A 20456-nucleotide genomic window follows, 5' to 3' on the forward strand; every position below is an offset into this window, starting at 1 on the left:
CTGGAGTTGTTCTAGCAACACTAATGGCAATTAGGATCTGAAAGCTCTCGATCAATTAAAGCAGGCAGTCTCAGGCAGCAGGAGATCTGCTGCCGGACTGGCTGGCAGCGCGTCTTTTCCAAAGCTGTCATTGTCCTTGTCCCTATAAACAGAGATGATAAGTAGGAATTACTTACAGTGATGGATAAGAGCCGTATCTTTTCTTGATGTCTCATGAACCGCCTTTGCTTTTAGAATAAATCTTAACACTCAGGAATCACTAAGCGTAAAATATAGACACAAAAGGCTTGCATCTCTAAATAACAATTATCAGATTCCTTTTTGCAATGAGAAGGCTTTTTCATGTATCTAGAAATCTATTTAATATTTAATGGATTCCTGAATTATTCACAGGTTAAAGTGTTCAACTGTTGCTGTAATTTAAAGAGCAAGTGCCCAGCAGGAGTCTTGCATGGGGTTTTATAGATCACGTCAAAGCATAACATTTGATTCATTAAAGAAATGTTATACTTCCAAAAGTAATAGCATCCAGTGTATATTCTGTTAATCCTGGCCTGACTAATAAAAGACACAGTGAGATTTCCCATGTTGATTCTTATCTACCTGCTCAGTAAAATTTCTCACCATCCCACAACAAATTTGGGATCCCAAGTCACCCAGATAGTGTTCCAAGAAAATCTGTGACCCCTTATTAGGTGGAGATACGTTCATGTTATTCTGCAGTCCTGGATGACTAAACCAATATGCTTAGTTTTGAGTGTAGTTTATAACACTGCTCAGCTTTCTGGAAATGGTAGACACAAATAGAATATGTAGAGCTTGCCATTGATGTAAATAGGGTAATTCCCCAAACTTTGTCAGAAACTGGGATCTAGGTTTTTTGCTTCCTAAGGAAATGTCATCACTGATCTTCTCATTTCCTCAAACTTTCACTGCTCAAATAAAGTGAAGGTAGTAAAATCAAGTTCCCATGATCTATTTTTTGCTTTTTGATGTCTGCTCGAATCCCTTGAAAACTTTGTTAAAAAGCACTTTGGGAAAATAAAACAAGAAAATCAAAAGTGAGGAAAAGGAGGAAGGAAGCTTTCCTCACTTAAAAGCCTCATTGGCAAAGACCATCTTTCCTACTCTGCATCCTGCAAACACCTTTTACTACTGGGTATTGATTTGCGCCGTTCCTCAGTGCCATTGGTAATCTAAATAGCTGAAACACAGTGCAAGCTTGATTTTTTTTTTTTTTTTTAATATAAAGTGCCTATCCTCTATATGCTCCTGCCTTGCGGGGCCCATTGGCCATGGTGCCATGCAAGAGTATGTCCCCTGAAGAACTCGGTGGCGGTGGTTTGGCAGCGCTGGTGTGGTGGCTGTACCCAAACAACCGTCCTGACTGTTCCCTGGGCACAACTCGCCCGTTTGCAGAGGACAAAGCAGAGGTGTCCTCTAGGTCTTTCCTAGTTGCTCTCGGGGTTTTGGGGGTTTGGGGAGGAAGCAGCTGTTCTGGGGCTCCTCTAGCAGCAGAGTGGCAGCCCCTGGGCTTGCTAAGGCCTTTGTGAACTTATTTGTCTGTAATAGGAGGGAGGGAGGGAGAGAGGGAAAAAATGAAGAGTTGTCCTGCAAAAACTTGGCTAGCTTGCTGTTGGTTGTAGTAATAGGGAACCTAAAAAAGGATAAGGTAAAGTCCCCTAGGAATTTCATATTAAGTGTTCACCGAGATCTTTTACCAGTGAGAGGAGGATGTGCATACGCTAGGATGAGCCTTTCCATTTATACATTAATAAGAAACGGCACATTGTTTAGTGCTGGTTTTCCTCAAGAGAGGGAATTTAATTCTCTGTTTTATGGACAGATTTCTCTTCAAACAGTAATATTTTATTATGCCGTTTTACAACATAAGCAATCATATGCTACCTAGAAATACGGAGCATATGTGGAGGAGCAGAAGACCCTAAGTAGCCCTTGCCACTCAGAATGAGGGATAATAACTGCAGTGTTGTTCACAGGGTCCTGAAGGGAGACTCTTCTTTTTTTTTTAAAAGCTGTCGTGCTGACTCTTTAAAGGGTGCCAGATTTTCGTTTGATGGATTACAGAGTTATCTATCCTTGTCTCTTGATGGCATGGAGAAATTTCTCCGTGATTTGTTTTCAGAGTCGTAACAACATTATTTCGTACTCTGTGTCTGTAAGATTTTGAGTGGAAGGAAACTAAACTGTCCTGATATTATTTCAGGTATTCCACATTTTTTGTTTCATTTTTGGGTTTGGGGGCTTCCTCAAGTTGTGTGTTATCTCTTGGATAAGACCTGCTGAAACGGTTACCATTTGGCATTTATCTCTATGAGAAGTAGTTCCTTTAAGCATCTTTTGCACAAGAGCAGAGAGGCTAATGCCATGCCTGTGACAGAGGGTTATTTTTACATAATTACTTGTCCAGCTCCTCAATAACACGGTACCAGGGAACAGGAATGATAATGTGACACTGTGCTAAGTGAACCCCAGTCAAGAAACTAAGAGGACTTTGTTGGGATTAGAAACTTGATACAGCCTTTTCCTTTGTCAAAGAAGTGTATTTTCCAGCTGACAAGACGTGTTGGATTTTTCCAGCAGTAAGGTACATGATTTATTGGGGACTCACCGAATGCCATTTTTCAGAGAAATAAAATGAGTGACAGGTTGGAAAGGGAAGACGAGGAAACGGGGTGTGCAGAGGCACAGTAGGAGATAGCCCAGCTCCACGGTCGGGTGAAGAGCCTGCAGGGCTTCTCCATGCCGCTGTGTCAGCATCTCTCCCACACAGACTTTTAAGCACATACTTGGACCTTAGCAGAAATCAGCCCTGCAAATATTGCAGGATAAATACCTTGGAGATGCATTTGCGGAGCACAAATTTGCTCAGAGTCTCTCTTACCTTCGCTCACATTTTGATCGTGAGGCTAAAGCACGGGATGCAGCCTGGTTGTCTCCGACATCTCATTTACCTCCAAGTGTAAGATGTCAAATGGGTCCGTCCTCCCAAAGCAGATCCCCAAGTTTCCACCCCGAGGCGATGGAGAGCTGGGTTTCTACTGCCAGCCTCCAGAAGGAGGGTCACTGGGCTTTGGACATTCTTCGGTGCTCGGAGGAGCAGGAATCCCTCCCAGAGGCTTTCCCGGGCAGTTACCTCTCTGTCCGGCGGTGAAGGGGGACGTGGGTATGTACTCTGGCAGCGACCATCGGCTGGACACGTGGCTGTCAAGTGTTCAGGCTAGATCGTTGGGTCTCACCTGAAGTTTATAGGACTCCCAGTTCCCTCCCAGTGCCAGGTTCTGTCAGAGGCACCCAGTTATGGGGAACCTTGCTTTACAGGTGGGGCATCAGGTGCAACCTGGAACAAAGTGGGTTTTTTCTGTAACTAGTCACTATAATGTAATTTAGACGACACAGATGCTGCCCGTAGGAGAAGTTGTCTGGTCTGTGCTTTGCATTGGCATGTTTGGGTTGAGGCTGCTACCTTATTTCGGCACTGGGTGGTGGAAGGTGAACGAGGCGTGTGTTTAAAGAGCTGTTTCTGCTCTGGTTTCTGCTCCCCAGGGATATGAAGCTGGACGGTGGACGCCAGTGCCATTCTACCGGAGTGTGTCTGAAGGAGATAATTGGTCTTGAAGGTGTGGAGCTCGGAGCAGACGGGAAGGTGGGGATGTTTCAGTTCCTACTCCCTTGGATTTTATGTAATAAGGGAAAAAATGGCTTAACTAAGAACAAGCACAAATATAAAAATAAACTACAACATGCAGCGTAACACCATAGCTAAAGCACAATATGTGCAAACTGTAAAGAAGTTTAGCAGAAATTCAGGAGGACTGCCCAAGATGTCAACGTAAACAACTCTGTCTCCTTGAAGAAATTTGCCTCTGGCAACATCGGAGTCTGTAAAGCATTACCGAACCGTGCAGCCTGCCCCTGGCTCTAGCAGGAGGTATCACTGCACAGTATATTGTCATGGGCCTGAAAATAATTTCTGGTGAGAGTTTTAAATTGTAATTCTGTTTGCTTTCAATTTTATTTAATAAAATAAATTTTATTTAACAGTATATTTTTCCAAAGAGCAAGAAGACAGTAGTACAGAAGTATAAACCTGAGGAGTATTTCAAAATCCAAGAGTACATTCATTTGAATAGAATAAGCAATTATGAATCTTCTAAGTGATCCATTTTAAACAAATATATAGAGGAAAAACAATTTTAATCATAAATGAAAACATTTTTTGTTGAAAGCCTGACTTAACTTTTTACAGTTCCGTTAACCCAGTCTGCTGTCATATATGGATTTAAAGGCCCTAGGTCAATGCTGCTACACATGGTGTGCTCACCTAACCAGGTGTTAGGCGAGACCACAGGCTGTAAATTCCTGAGGACAATCTGTCTGCTTATAAATAAATGAAAGCTTACGTGTTTTATTTGATAGCTGTTCTGACCTTGTAAACCAGTCTAGGATCTTGACTCTTTTTTTTTTTTTTTAATATAATGTTATTTTTGGAAAATAAACCTACGAGAAGCAAAGCTTAGCTTACTCCTGGCTGAGAGTAGAAGCAGAGAATTAGTACGCTCTAAAAATAATTTTGTCACAAGTTATTCATTCACACTTAGTCCATGCTGGGAGGTAGTAAATGATCTCCCCCAACCATTGCTGTATACTGGTAGTGGTAGCTCATTTAACGACACCAGTAAGACTCTGCCAGACAAAATCCTAAAGGAGAAAAATACGAGAGAAAGTGCTTAAGGTGAGCAACGTTCAAGTGATTTGCCTCTGGCTGCTCTGTGCTGAGGGACCCGTATAGATGATGTTATTTCAGTAAAGAAGCAACTGAAATCCGCTACAGAGAAGGCCCACTGAAACAAAACTGACCAAATTGACATATTTTTAAATCTGACCCTTGAGTAGGATTTTGTAAATCCAGTGTATTAGAGCTTGTGTGCGCGTTTGTGGTTTTGTTTTGTTGAAGAATTAATGCCTTTGCAGAAGCTTTTTTTGCATGGATAAACTGACTGCACTGAAGCAAATGTAGGTGACGGATGTTTATTCATCTGTGCCTAACTGTTAAATCCAGAAAATCCTCTGCTAATTTGGCTTCCCTTGCTTCCAGTTGGGATGCACCAAAGACATCCTGCTGTGGCCAGGCTGGGCTGATAGTAACTGTCCGTTCTGACTTTCTTTTTAGACGGTTTCTTATACACAGTTCCTGTTTCCCACCAATGCTCTGGGAACTCGTCGAAACACCATAGACTCCACCTCATCCTTCTCCCAGTTTCGCAATGCAAGCCATCGTAGCCTTTCTTTGGCAAGAGCTAACAGCACCCAGGGGAGCATTGATGCAGGTAACTTCTCAAGAAGCTTCTTTTAATATCCTTGCATACCCTAGTGATGGGCCGTTATTGTGAATGACGGACAAATGTCATGGTTTAGCCACCTTTTTTGCTTAAATTCAGCAAAATGTAGTCTCATGTCGTGCATGAGACACAACTCGGTCCCTGTTTGTTCAGCAAAGCAGGCTTACGGATGATGGAAAGTTAAGTAAACAAGGCTGCAGATCGTATTGACAGCCCCTGATGGCTCTCGGCGTGCCTCCTCCGTCACCAGCGTTGTTTGTTCCTCCTGCATCAGGCTATTCGTTACCTTCCTTTGCTGTGGAAAATTTACAGTGGCAACACGGTAGTCATAAGCTGAAGGTGTAAATCACACTTGTGACCTTTATTAGGCTGGAAAGGGCTGTGTTTACAAGACTGGGCACAAAACATAAGCCAAAGCACTATATGCTTAAGATATTTTGGCATGTTAAATGAAACAAATCAAAACATCTGCATAAGCAGATGAACACTGCTTGCCAGGAATAAAAGTCCATGTGGAGCTTTATATAATTTTGCAGTTCTCTAAGCCCTAAATTTACATTTACCAGGTAATTCATAAGCTGTTGCAAATTGTATTAGTATTGAAATACTTAGAGTTTTCAAGATTTAGAGAAATCTTTCAACCCTTTCAAAAATCATACGTGACGGTCATCTTGTGCCTTATCTGTAAACTCATTTGCTACTTCTGTTAAGTCCAGAGATTTCTTGATGTAATGCATTCCTTTCTTATATTTACCATTGTTTTATAGGTAGCGACCTGGGAGACTTTGTTGAATATGACCCAAATCTTTTAGATGATCCCCAATGGCCATGTGGCAAACATAAGCGGGTTTTAATATTTCCATCATATATGGTAAGTGATACACAAAATTAGGTGTAGCACAGATAGATTTTGGTAACACTATTTTGAAGGTTGAGGTTACATTTGGCCATATTTTAAGAAGATCATTATTATTTTTAATCTACTAATAACAGCTGTTTGGAATGCTTTGTTCTAAATGACAGTTACTTACTGGGACATGTAAAAACAAACTCGTGGAGGTATTACAAAAGTAAATGCTTTTATTACCACTGTATTTCATAAATGCTTTAGGTGAAAGGCTTGTTCGAACAATGCGTTCATTCTCTCACATTCAGAGGAAAATTTATACTTCCTCTAATTGGCATCTCTTACAAAATAGGAGGATGCCCAGTAGGGTTTTTCTGAAGTCATGAAGCTACGTTGTGTTTTGATGCTTATCTTTCACTCTTTGGAACAGCGCTTTGGTGTCTAGCAGAGCCTGTGTTTCCCAGGTATTTATTTCACCATGGGATGGTGCTTCCTTTAATTGCAGCAATTACGAGCAGAGCCTGTATATTTTTCACTATATCCAAACCCTGTAACAATACAGACACATAACCGTTCCTTGATCTGTGCTCTAACTCAAGTGTTTTCTGTGGTGAGGCTACTGTAGCCTTTTTTGGGTTGCACCAAGTCTGTAGACTTTGGTGTGCTATTTTGGCAGGACTTTTGCACAATGCAGTGCCGTCGTATGTGTGTGAGCACATATTTGGCTGAATTACACATCCAAAGCAGTAGTAGTAGGCAGCAGGGAAAAGCCAATTTCCCCCCCCCCGCCTCCAAAGCAGTGAGTTAATACTCACTAATCTATATACAAATAGTATAGGATTTGAAACACTGAGGTCTAAAGTGTCATCCATGTCCTCACTTAACTTGGAACAGAAGATACTGTTTAAGAAACTGCTAATGTATGTAAAGACACAGTCTTTGTAAGTTCTCTTCTACCCCCCACCCTGGTCTTTATTTGATAATAGTGCTCTTGGGTGCTCCTTCTTCAAAACAAATTTTAAGTGTTTCATGTAAATTGAAGGTTATCTCCTTGCTGGTAAGAGTGTTCTGCCTGTTGCACAGAGAGGCTTAATTGAGCTCTGAGGCTGTGTTTATGCTAAATTTTCAAATGGGATGTCCAGTATGTCCTCTTCTTACTTTCAGATGGTTTTACTTTTAGGGGTGGCAAGTTATTTTTTGGCTACCAACCCATAAAGTCAGCCTTTTATAGCAGCTACATCTGGGTAGGAAAATATTTGTTAGGTTTTGATGTGGTTATTGTCATGGACAGGGAACTGTCTTCCCTCAGGGAGAAAGATGTTGCTAACCAGCATCTAAAGTGAACATAGCTTTAGCAGTCATGGTTGCGTTTCTAACTTTCCTCGGGCTGCGAACGTCCAGCAGGCAATCTGAGTCCTCTAGGATCACCTGGGATCTTTGATCCCTTTTCAACTTGGTGTTGAGATGGACATGGATGGGTGAGTCAAAGCAGGGCAGCCAGGATAGCATCCTGCAAGGGGAGGTGTCCGCCCAGGAGTGGGTGTTCGGTGCCCTTCTTTCCCATATGCTAGTTAGCCACAGCGTTTTGAGATCTGTATTTGTACTTATATTGCAGAAAGGAGCCGACTGGGTTTTTCACTGTGATGGAGGTATGACTAGATACTTTAAAGGTGAAAAAGGGACTTCAAGGGCAATTGTTAAAATCGTCATTGTTTGTCTAGAATGTAACAGATCTCTCCCTGCTTTTTTATTTTCTCTAGGGGTTAATTACTACTGTGTCTGGAAAAATGTCTTATTAGACTTTCTGGGGTTTTATTTGCCTTCTAGCCATCACTTCTTCAGCACTGCCTTAAGGGTCTGGTCTTAAGGCTGGCATCTCCCTCTCTGAAGGCAAGCACTAATCTAAAAAAGGGCCAAAGGACACGAAGTGCTGTGTTTCTTTTGTTGGTGGGAATCACAGGCGCGTGCCAAGAGCTCTCTTGTCCAAGGATTTCACCTGCCCCTGGTTGAAGCAGGCTTGCTGGGACGCCGCGCGGGAGCTGCACAGCTTTGCAAGAAGCCGAAGGTCGGGTGGTTGTTCCTCAGTGCTCAGCTGAGAGATTTCACAAGGGGCTGGTGCTTCCTTCAGCTGAGGGAAGGGAGGAGAGGGAGTGTCGGGGTGTCCCAGGAGCTTGCAGGTTAAATAGGATTTTGCAATGTGGGTTGCAGGTAAGGAGGGCTTGTGTGTCGAGCTGGTGAATATGGGGTCGTATTGGCGAGGTAGGAGACTTTACTTGCATCCATATTAGACTTTCCCATCTCGGCTGGCATTCCCCTTCCCTGCAGTTCACATCAGTGTGAACAGGAGTATATAATAGGCTGTAATTTCAAGTCATTTTCTTCCCCGATAACAAAAATCAGCGTATGCTACAATTAAAGCACATCGCAGTCTGAGGCCAAATCTGTGGTCTTCTCCTGACGGTGCGCAGCCCTCGCAGTATCGACGGACCTCTGCCAAAATGACCGCGGAGCCGCAGAGCTGCTGTACACAGATTGAAACCGGCCTCTCTGTATTCCTGAGCAGAGTATAGCTGTAATTACTGCCTCTCGCAAGCGCCGGCGCAGCTGAGCGCGGCTCTGATCTCAGCACTGAACGTTTTGTTGTGTGTGGAGAGCTGCAGCTTGTAATTAAAGTTTCATTACTTGGCCAGCGTTTAGCGTTAATGCTTGGCAGCTGCAAGCTTGTGGGTATTTCCCCCCCCTGCCCCTTATGGATGCCATTAATGAGGGGAAGGTGCGAGGGAGGAGTGTGAACACGTGGCGGTGTGGATGAGCGAGGCTGGATGCCGGGCTGCGGCACCGGCTGCGGGATCGAGCTACGTGCACTGATGCTACGCGCGGGAGCCCAGCTCATGCTCTGCTGGCCGGGAGTGCCCCTCTGGTAAGAGTCCCTGCGGTCTGTGCGACGGCTGCCTCAGCAAACACCGCGGGCTTCATCCCCGGCGTAAGGCGGATAAGGTGTGTGGTCCCACCTGGATTTTACTCTGAAATACGTGCACTTAGCATTTGACCTGCAGTCCCCTCCGTTTTTGGGGAGCCCAAATTTATCGTCACTGACATTGACTTTACAGTCTTGTAACTCTACTGGGCTGAGTCAGTCCCGACTTGCAGAGGACTTTTAACTGCAAATCCTCAGCCATTTTCAAGGAGTAGCTGAGCTTCCTCCTTGAAGATAGCTGTGGGGAAGGAGATGTGCTTTCGGTTTGGTCATTTTTTTGTAGCAAACTTTCTAGCTTGAAAGGGTATAGACCTCCCTGTCGCATTTCTGAAAGTAATACCCACAAGCAGCCTGTTAGGGGAAGATTCTGAAAAAGCAGCTTCGATACTTTCCCAACACAAAGTCTATGGCTTCTATTAATTTTATTAGTCATATTTAAATTCTGGTCTACCCTGGAGAAATTATTTTGCTTCGTGTTGTCTTTGTAGGAGAGTCTACAATCTCTACCGCAATATAAACAGTAAGAGGTAGAAAATCTTCATGCTGGGGGGAGGAGGGAGGAGGGAAACATCATGTCACGGTTAACAGATGTCTTCCTGGCTGATACTGCTAAAACAGGAATTCTTGCACATTCTTAAATCTAGCTAGAATAGGAACTTTATCTACCAGTCAGAGCAGTGATTTCTTTGCTGGAGTCTCGCGCTGACCAGGGTACATCCAAACTCGTCGGAGCCTCCCTGCATTCTTGCCAGCAGAAAAGCTCCTTCTGTGCAGAAGGAGAAAACTCACCCCGCAGCGGGCATGCGGCTGACCCCCGCAGTCCTGCTTTTGTTGGTGACACAGAAACACAGGAGCGTCCTCAGCTGGCTGCTGTGCACTGCCAAAATTTACAGAAAAAGAAGAAAAGCCCGCATCAGTAGCGTCTTGACTTTGAGCAACCCTTCTGTAATAACATCCCTGCAATATCCATCTATCCATGCCCAGGGGATACGCTTGGAAATTGGTTTGGGTACTTAACTACAATTTCAGTGCATTGGTTTAATTATGTCTAAATAAATTGACATCTCTACACCACTAATAAAAAAGCACGTCACAAACGCCTGCAGTGCTTTTACAGCGGGCTGACCGTCAGCCTGCGTTTGCCAGGTGCTGCACCACTGTCGAGCACAGCCAGGCTGCGTTATTAGATATTAGTCCTCCAATGCCATTTTAAAATTAGAACTGCTTGCTGCCCTGGCCGTTCAGTCTTAACAAAAGCCCTGTGTGATGATACAGCGCATTCGATCTCTCGCTCCCCCGTTCTGTCTTTCAGAAGGAGCATCAAGGTCAGGACACTCTGCTACAGCCGGTGTCCTCCGGTGCCATCGCCCTGTTCTTCGAGCCGCTTCCGTGGTTGTAAATTAAGCATCTCCAGAGTGCTTTTTTTATCAGCTTGTACCCTAAAGTCTCAGGGAGCAGAGGATGACAGTGGTGATACATATTCACATTTAAACCCTGTGCTCTATGCATTTCATGCTGTATTTGGCTGAGACCGATAAACACCTCTTTGGGAACAACGACACACTGTATTAATCGTGAACGATTCCAGTGTGTTAACTGTATAAAACAAACTGGTGCTCTTCCATGTTCTTTAATTCAAAGAGATGGTTTTGAGATTATTTGCTCTGTGAAATACTAAATCTTTCAGCTTACTGTCCTTGAATGTTAATAACTTTCTAACAACGAAAACATCTTTTAGTCTTCCTTTTCCTTTTTTTTTCCTGTTTTTTTTTTAATTATAAAGAAGGACTCACTCCCATTTTCCACCATCACTGCTTTAAGCCTCTGCTCGAGCAGTATTTCCCATATATATGCATCTTCAGCCATATGTATATACATGAGGTTACTGGCAGTTTACAGCTGCACAGCTGGTCACCTATGGTATGCATTAAGGTAGCCAGGCAGTGCAGGGTCATGGACGTCTTTTCATTTGTTATGTGGTTGAGAACTTACCATTGACCTACTGAAAATCTGTTCAATGTATCCATCTTCTGTTTGCTCTCTGTGAAGTAAATTTATCAGGGGTATACAGTAATGACAGCTGAGGAGAGCCTATCATACATCTTCCATTTTATACACCTATTTTGTTCTGATTTTATCCTTCTTAAGCGGGAGATAGAGGCATCCAAGGCTAGATCATCTTTTACTGGTAGCATGCCAGAGGAGGATTTATTTTCAACAATATTTCATCTTGCCAGTCTTTCCAACCATTTCCCTCCCTCCTCCCTTATTTATGAAACTATATATACAGCTTTCCTATGAGAAAGCAGCTGCTCAAAAACGCTTGTGAGTAACACACAAGCTAACCTCCAAGTTCAAAACTGCCAGCCATGCAAAAAGTGTGCAGAGTACAGACTTCGTCCGAAGCATTCGTCATGTTGTCCAGGCATCTGTCAGCTACCACATATCAAAGCTTTCATTTGTCTTCCGCAACTTCCATCACCAAACTAAAATACAGATTTGTATACAGAGGATGTGAACAGAGCTCACGAAGGAGTATTGCTGAATACCGAAGTGAAATCTGTTTTGTGCAAGTAAGCTGTAAGAAACAAGACAGACGTTTCTGGGTGACAGAAGTTACAAACATTGGAGATTAGAGCATGGGAGAGACAGTTTGGTAGTTCCCAGTGCCTTGCTCTTGTGTCTGACAGCTGTGGGAGTGCAGAGTGCCTGCCTGGTAGGGAATAACATTGTGTATAAGAAAGCACGTTTGGATAGAAAACGCTGTGCTCCTTTTAGGGAAATACTTGCAAACCCTTCGTAAAATTTGGGGCATCGGTGTTGAACGGTGCTCCTACACCACCAGTACCAGAATTGTTCCAGACAGACAAAAATCCACGCCATTTACAGTCTTGCCTTCTCCTCAACATGGCAGCTTCACGTGGGACTCGCAAGCAGCGCAAGTGCAATGAAATGGCCTGAGATGGAGGAGAGAAGCGTAAACGCGGAGCAGAGGAAAGGCGGCGAAGGATGACGCTAGGTCAGAGCCCTCCCGTGTCAGACCCCAGCTGGTCCCTGTGGGTCGCTGGGCCGCTCCAGAAGTTTCCTCTGCTCCATCCCTCGCGGGCCGGGGCGGCGGCAGGGGCTTGCTGCTCGGTGCGGAGCTGTTGGTGGGGTGCAGGAGGTGCCCCGGGCAGGCGCGGGGAGGGGGACATGGGATTTCCGTGTAGCCTCGAAGTGCTGTGCCCCAGCCACGGTGTGACAGCGAGAGGGGTGCTTGGGTGCCTGGTCAGAAACAGTTAGGAGGGGTAACTGATTCGATCACTCAACAGACACTAATTCAGCATTTGCTTTTAAATTGCCTGTCAACAGGCACATTTTTAAGAAAAAATTTTTTTTTTGCTGCCTGCATCGCTGGTGGGCAGGGTCCCACACGCACACATTTCTATGGCACCAGCTGGGCAAACAGCATCCCGCTGCTCAGACAAAGTCGGGCTTCTGCAGCAGCTATGGAAAAAACAAAAAAAAAAAATCAAGGGGCTTGGGGGGAAGAAGTTGCACAATTCCTTTTCTTGGGAATAAGGGCAGTTAACTCAGCTCCCCAGCATGGCACTGACAAGATGAGACAGCTGCCTTAGAGCCAGTGTGTTCAAACATGCTGCCGTTATCCTGTTACATGAATCAAAACCAGCACACACCAGCTTTCATCTGGATTTCGTTATTGTGATTTATATTGTGGAGACTGTTGTCTTGTAGGAAGCAGCAGTATATGGAGTTGGGGGGGGAGATTCTTATCAGCAGGACAAAATTGACAAATCTCTCTGTTTAAAAATAGCCGTTACCTCCTTACCATTTTCTGTTTTAAGCTGTCTGCTTATTCTAAAGCCTCTGAGTGGCTTTAAATAAATTTTTTTAAAAGAGCTTTTCTCCTCCTAAAGAGAATTCAGCTGAATTCTGGCAAGTCTCTCCCACGGGCTGGAGGAGTCCCAGGTAAAACAGACGGTGCCCGCAGAGCAGCCGCGGGGAAAGGTGCACCCTGGGGGGCTGCTGCCGCTGCGTGGGACTCCCTCCCGCTCCACGCAGCCGCCCCCGGGCTGGGGTTGTGCCGGCACCCGCTTGGTAGAGGTGAAAGCAACTGAAACTCGCTGAGGGGCACGAGTTCTGTGCAGCCGAGCCCGGAGGCTGCTCGGGCCCCCCCTCCGCCGCCGTGCCCTTTCTGCAGCGCAGCGGTTTCTGCGGTGCCGGCGAGGTTCGCGCGTAATCATGTCCTCCTCTGTGCAAGGGGAGATGATTACCTGGAGAGAGGAAACTGCAAGTCTGCCAGAAAAACCCATGATCACTGGGAGGGAGATAATTAAGATAAAGCCAGAGGAGCTCCACGGTAATGGGAGAGCAAACAGCAGGCAGTTTGCAGTGAAGCACAAAATTAGGTGTCGTGTAGCTTTGCACAGTAGCACCAAGCTCACTCTTTCTAGGACTGTCCAAGACAACCAAAAAATGCTGGTAGTAACTAAAATCGTCTTTGGATTTAATAGTGGGTAACCTTAGTGTGCTCAGTGTCTCCTGACTCCGTAAGAGCAGCATTGGACCGATGCTTCTGTACTTTGACTAGCAGATGACACCGATATAAATTATGTTATGTGGCTTGTTTCAGTCGTCCTCTTACAGCAGCACTAAGAGGAACCCTCGTAGTAACACATAAAACTCCCAGTGTGTCAGCAGCACCCAGCTTGCTGATGACCCTCTGGCAACAAAACCCCGGAGGAGGCAGGCAGGCAGCGACGTCCCAGGGAAAGAAAGGAGAGAACTAATTGTTAAGATCTTCATTCTTCTGCCTTGGAGGGCTGAGCCCTGCCCGGTGAGATGAAGGACACAAGAAGCTGGCTGTGACGAAGAGCCACGGCTGCATGGGTGCATGCATATGTCCTTCCACGCCCAGCGAGATTAAAACCAGGCAGACCCACACAGTTGAAGCCTTTCCTTCCGATCCCACGTAAGGCAAGGTTTCTCCGCCCTGTCTTTTCCTCTTTTCCTTTTATTCAGGTGTGGAAGTGCGTTGCCTGCCTCGGCGTCAAGACAGCGTATGTATTTTTAACCTCAGTGGCACGGCAATGCCTGCCCGGACCGGCGCTTGAGCGCGTCCATATGCGTACAGGGTGGCAGGGCTGGCTGATGAGGGTTGATGTGGCTTTCTCCTTTTTGATGATTTCTTGTAACTGGCAACTTTCTGTAATAGGACTGAATTTCCTTAATAAATTATCCCCTTTATTGAGCAAAATCTGGACTGGTGCCTAAGACATCACTCTGTTGGAGGGGGCTCACAAGCATTTATACTTCGGAAAACGGCAGGCAACTGTTGCGCATGACGTGCCCAGCAGAATTACTTGCCAGGATGTAGTGGGGAACAGTTTATCTGGACAGATGATGCTTCTCAAACTGCAAATCAGGTAGCAGAATGGCCCACATTTTAAAATGTGTATATGACCATAACAACACCCCGAGGCAAGAAGTTGTTTTTTTCCTCTCTATTACGGTGTGTTTACCTCAAATATTGCTGTGCGCTATTCAAGGGAAGCAGATGCTCTGCTTTCTTTTAAATTCCTATAATCATCCATTATTTCAGTACCATGTCTCCTAAATAAAGTGCAGGAAAAGTTAGGTGTTTTACTCCCCTTCATGCTCATTTTGGAGCCAGACAAGAACATGATCGGATAACAAGAGTTGTCCGATTGCTCTCTAGAGCCATTACACTCTCTCCCCTCTAAGCCTTTCTGTATACTATTTTAATTATTGAAAAAAAAAACAGTCTTTTTGGTTGATTTAGATTCCCATGAGGATATAATACAGCGAGGCTCCACCTTCTATAAAGGCCTAACATGCAACAAGTGTTTTGCATGCCTCGTTCCACGTCCTGTTGTTCTAGCGTTAGCGTCCGTTTGCCGTAATGTAGGTTAATCATAAACAGAAATTAGAAGGGAAAAATTATTTTGCTGGAAGGAGAATGCACTGCACTGCACACTGCTGCTCTCCTGCTGCCCGTGCTTGAAGCTGGCCGGGAGCTGGGTGCCTGGGGTCCAGGTTGTCCCCTGGCTGCCCAAGCTGGGGCTCTTCTCTGCTTCTGTCCGAGGGGCAGGACAGTCAACACCGGGAAGAGAATTGGCACATCCCCAAAATGAAGGTTGGTTTGTTGCTCAGCTGATAGATTCTGGCCAGGTGAGTGGTGACAGAGGATTTGGGTAAAATGCTTCCAGAATGAAGACGGAAAGAATGAGAGAAGTGCTGCACACCCATAGATGGGAGCGTTGGCATTGCAATACTGGCCTGGAGCACCTTCTGCTACTTGGGGAAGTACTTCAGGTTGTGACAAAAGGGAATAGCAAGCTCAGTGTAAAGGAAATAGACTGTACACTTTGAATGTTGTCCTAACTCAATATTTTTCTCCACTTATTGCTTAACTTACAACACCATTACTGCCTTGCACTCCACTGAATGACCTGCCATATAGGCTAACTACCTGTTTTATCACTAATGTGTGCTGTGGCTATCACGAATTTGTACCAGCGGTTCCTTTGAAGAATCAGTTTGAGAGAGACTCACAATATGTCTCAGAACCACATGGAGATATGCACACAAAATCTGGTCGTCGAACCAGTTATTGTGATTTGGGGGGGGGGGTTAACAAGGCTTCTCAGCTAGGTTTTATGCACCCGCTTTTAGCTTAAACTCACTCTTAGGCAATACGTGGAGGATCCTGGTAAGGTATGTGTTGTTCAGGGCTTGTGCTGAACAGTCATCCCAGACTTCAGGTCACTCGTTCTGATGGAGCAGTCACAAATTGTTGCCTTAATTCAGACTTAATATTCCCCTCTACTGAAAGCTTTGGGACTGGCTGGCACTTGTTTGGTATTCCTTGCTTTTGGGAATTCAGTGATCTTGTTTTTTACGAACTAAAAGAGTGATTCTCTCTTGACCATGTGTTACAGACCACAGTCATAGACTACGTGAAGCCATCAGATCTCAAGAAGGACATGAATGAGACCTTTAAGGAGAAGTTCCCTCACATCAAGTTAACCCTCAGTAAAATAAGAAGGTATGTTGCAAAACTTGGTGAGGCTGCGACATGATGCAGCTGTCTGGCATATCAGTGCAGTTGCTGCTGTACAGGAGGGGAAGCACTGATTGATCTTCCAGGAACAGTAACAGGCAGACGTGCAGAATAAGTCAGATGATTGCTTTGATTAGTGGGCTGAGTAGACAAAGTAGGGGAATGTACAAACACGCACCGGTCAGGTGTCAAGTGCGGCATCTAATGGCATGAGGGTGAGAGCTGGACAGGCACTATACTAAAATATCCAGAAAAATAACACAACAGAGTCTCTGAGCTTGTGGCACTTAGCTTAAAAAGAGACTGAGGAAAGAGAAATGCTGACTTTTGTGCCTTGTCCAGAGAGCATGGCCAGAAGCAAAACAAGTGGCCAGGTTCTCAGCAAAGTTGTAGTATTTCATTACTGTTTCCAGTGTAGCAGGCTAGACATACTACTTCACTGAAGTAATGATAATTTCATTTACTGAAGTGGCCAGAAGGATGCTGAGTTGTATTGCTCTGTAACCAAACAATACTGCAGTATGTGGAAAGACTATTGGTTTGAATTTCACTAACCATAAGCAGCAGCAAAGCTGCATATAGAGCACAAGCAATGGAGATGTTGTTACTAAACAAACTGTATGCAGCTTAAGACCTCTGATTAAATACTGTTACTAAGAATGTCAAAGTTTTTCAGTCACTTTTATAGTTTGACACAACTATCTGTTGGGGGCAGTGACGGGGAAGAGTGAAGTCAAAATGTGCCATGAAATGTGTCCCCAAAACAGAGCATAAAGGTATCTGCCCAGTAAATTGCCTTTTCCCTTTCCCCTCCATTTGACTAAGCAGGAATCTCTGATAGGATGACTCTTGGGATGAAATGAGAAATGCTTTAAAACACAGTTCACAGCATACTTGTCTGGTTTCTTTACTCAGCTTGAAGAGAGAAATGCGCAAGCTTGCTCAAGAAGAATGTGGTTTTGAAGAGCCCACAGTGGCCATGGCCTTTGTCTACTTTGAGAAGCTCGCTCTCAAGGGGAAGCTGAACAAGCAGAATAGAAAGCTTTGTGCTGGAGCCTGTGTTCTTTTAGCAGCCAAAATTGGCAGTGACCTCAGAAAACATGAAGTCAAGCATCTTATAGATGTACGTATCCGTAGGTTTCCCATGTTCCTTCTACATGAAGTGCCAGTGTGTCATCTACGCAAGCCTGCTTGCCAGTGATCATGCTCTCCTCTAGGTTTCCTGCTGTACAGCCAGCTTAAATACCCTTTTTTGTTATACATTTATGTGGAAGTAGTAGTGATCAATGTCACTGCAGAGGTGTGGGAAGCTCGTTTGTGATTGAAGACCTTGGTGTCAGATACCGAGAGGTATCTGACCACCATTCCGCCAATACAAGTCAAAAGTTGACCCTCAGGAAATGCATTTTGGTTTTTCAAGAGTGTCAATAAGGACTCTTCTTTGAGAGGTAAATGCAGATACTAATTTCAGAGGGAGTCTAATAGAGTACCAAATGTGTATTTCTTTCCTCAAGTTAAGCTTTTGGGCAAGAAAACCTAAAGAAGTGTTACCATTGGAACACGTCAGCCCAACTGACAAGTTTTTTTGTAGGGTAAGGTGTTTGGTCTTCCACCCACTCCTTAGGAGAGAGTTAACAGAGGGGAGTGTTATTCCATAATCCTTTGCAAGCACCGAGATACCAATCTGATTTAATGCTACAGAAAGTTAGGCGGGTAGTTGGGTACTTGGCTACAACCAACTCAGTTCAAGAGACAAGGGGACTTGGTTGGGGGGCAGGACTGGACTCATGCCCTTCTGCCACAGTCAGAGAGCTGGGTCGACAGTCAGTTTGTTAGAAAGCCCTCCAAATAACCAGAAAAAAAATCATCCCAGTGGGAGTTGGAAGATCTGGCCTCTCTTGCTATGCTGAGCCACTGGTCCATCCCTAAGACACATTGAGCCTTTCAGTAGACCCAGTGGGCAGAGAAGTAGCAAGCCAGGGAGATCATAAGAAGAGGATGGGGTAGGGAAATATCCCTGAACAGCTGGTTGCCTACTTGTAGCATCCAAATGTAATGAAAACAGCAGACCAGATGGGAGGTTTAGTACGTTACAGCAGAAAGCCAATTATGAAACCTCTCTCGTCCCTCTTGAGGACAGTATTTTCTATTATTCACTGTTCTTGTGGTTGTTGCAGATGACACCTTCTGCCTCGCAGGTATTAAGATCAAATGTATCTAATTGTAGCAGAAATAATTTCCCCAGTAGGGTGTTGTAAGGCAGTCTAATGCTAAAAGGAAAATTGGCGATTTCAAGCAGTGCAGGAGGTTTGTGGGCAGTTACCAGGCACATGTCTGCCATTACACAGGTGATTTCAATGTTTGCATGAAGCCAGGAGTTTCCTTTTCCTGCAGTGGTAACCATTGTGACGGTTAGAAAATACACCTGCTGGAGATGGAATGAGTGAAATGAGAAACGTGTCAGAAATAGCATGGCTGGCTGAGCTTCGAGAGTTCACCTTCACAGTAAAGAATCCGTACGTCCAGTCATCCTGCTCTCATTTTCTAAACCTGGAGCCTGGCAAGTCCAGAGGTTTAATGACAGCAGCACGCGTGTTTTGAATAATGTCCTCTGTAAGAAAGCACTAGAAAGTCAAATCCTCATTCACAAAGACTTTTTTTTTTTTTTTTTTTTTTTCCCCCTCGGCTGTCGTTGCAGAAACTGGAAGAGAAGTTCCGGCTGAACAGGCGAGAGCTGATCGCCTTCGAGTTCCCGGTGCTGGTGGCCTTGGAGTTTGCTCTCCACCTTCCCGAGCATGAAGTGATGCCGCACTACAGACGCTTGGTGCAGAACTCCTAGCGCTGGCTGCCCCGCGGGGAAGGGTCTCCCGGCTGTTCCCGCTTGGCTCTCCTGAGCTGCAGTTACTACTGGAAATGCAAAATCAGACTCCTAACACTTCACTCTCTCCCCCCCCAAACAGTTGTTCCGGCGACACATAGGAAACACTGCGTCAACGTAAGACTCTCAGCTTTGACAAATTTACGTATCGTTACTTTCTCAGAGCAGGTGAAGACTGAGCTGTTGGTAAATGGCTAACGTGCTGAAACTGGGTGGCGACTGACCCTACCTGTGGGGACTACCGCTATAAAAGTAGGCAAAAATTTGAAGGGCAGCCTCCATGACCACCCCCTTGCCATCACACAAACCCTGGAAGCCCACGTGAGTGCATTCTCATAGCGCTTTTTCTACAGACCTGCTGCAACTTCCGAAAGGACTTCTTAACGTTGTGAAAAAGCTTTTAAAGAGCATATCTTCACTGTGTCAAAAAGAATGTGCCAATCTATTTTTGTATCAGCAATTGAAAGTGCACTTTTTCCTGTGGGGTGTTTCGTGTGTGTATCCGTGTGTGTGTGTGCCTGCGACACTGAACTGATCTCAGTCCAGGTGGTTGGCTTAGCTGTTTCCGAGTGTATCAGTTACCGATGGCGAAGATCAAGGTGACCTTACGTGTTTACTTCTTGAAAAACGTAACTACTGGAAAAGTGGTAAATGGGATCATTTGTGGACACTTGTTTTTTTAATTCTCTGATCTTTCCAGCGTTGTACTTTTGAGAGGATTACACTGCTATTACTACGAGAGAAGGATCAGCAGCTGACCTTAAGTTTTCAGTCATGTTTGTGATAAAGATGAAAGCATTAGTATGAGATTTCCATGTCATGTTTTTTAAAAATATCTTGTGTTAAGCCACATGCATATTTTTAACCTTCGCACTTTTCCCACTGTGGAGATGGTTAGACTTGCACTCTGTAGTGTTGTATTTCTGTGCTCTATGTTAGAGTGCGTAATAAGCACATTTATTGTGCTCTATCTTAAAACAGTGTTTTATTAAATAAATAAAATAAAAAAGAGTAGGGCTCAGCAGTGTAACAGGTGTCTTAAGGCTCCAATAGCAGGGGCATCAGCTGTTAAGGTTTTGGTTTTTAAGTAGAATTGACTGTGTAAAACCTAAAATCAGTGCCCATTGAAGTTAGAGGTCCGGTTCCTTTAGACATTTCAGTACTGGAGTTTTACAGTAAAATTTCTTGCAGCTTCCCTGGTTCTGACTGGACACCCAGAAACCTGGAGGGTTTCATCCAAGCCCCCCCAGTGCTACATACACACTAAGCTAGCACCATGCTTACGGACATCGTCCAATTGCTGTTAC

At 44.7% G+C, this 20456-nt stretch overlaps 1 protein-coding gene across 1 annotated transcript in view; it reads left to right on the forward strand.

Annotated features, from left to right (window-relative positions):
- Window positions 1-19758, forward strand: part of CABLES1 (Cdk5 and Abl enzyme substrate 1) — a 35643-nt gene extending 15885 nt beyond the window's left edge. Inside the window, exons 4-9 of the mRNA XM_010284426.1 lie at window positions 3568-3667; window positions 5195-5351; window positions 6131-6234; window positions 16150-16256; window positions 17187-17394; window positions 18970-19758. Of these exons, the coding sequence (XP_010282728.1) occupies window positions 3568-3667; window positions 5195-5351; window positions 6131-6234; window positions 16150-16256; window positions 17187-17394; window positions 18970-19110 (817 nt within the window). The 3' untranslated portion in view covers window positions 19111-19758. The remainder of the gene's footprint in view (window positions 1-3567; window positions 3668-5194; window positions 5352-6130; window positions 6235-16149; window positions 16257-17186; window positions 17395-18969) is intronic.
- Window positions 19759-20456: the final 698 nt, after the last annotated feature.

This window comes from Phaethon lepturus, unplaced genomic scaffold (assembly GCF_000687285.1).
Source record: "Phaethon lepturus isolate BGI_N335 unplaced genomic scaffold, ASM68728v1 scaffold4173, whole genome shotgun sequence".
NCBI classification, from domain to species: Eukaryota; Metazoa; Chordata; class Aves; order Phaethontiformes; family Phaethontidae; genus Phaethon; species Phaethon lepturus.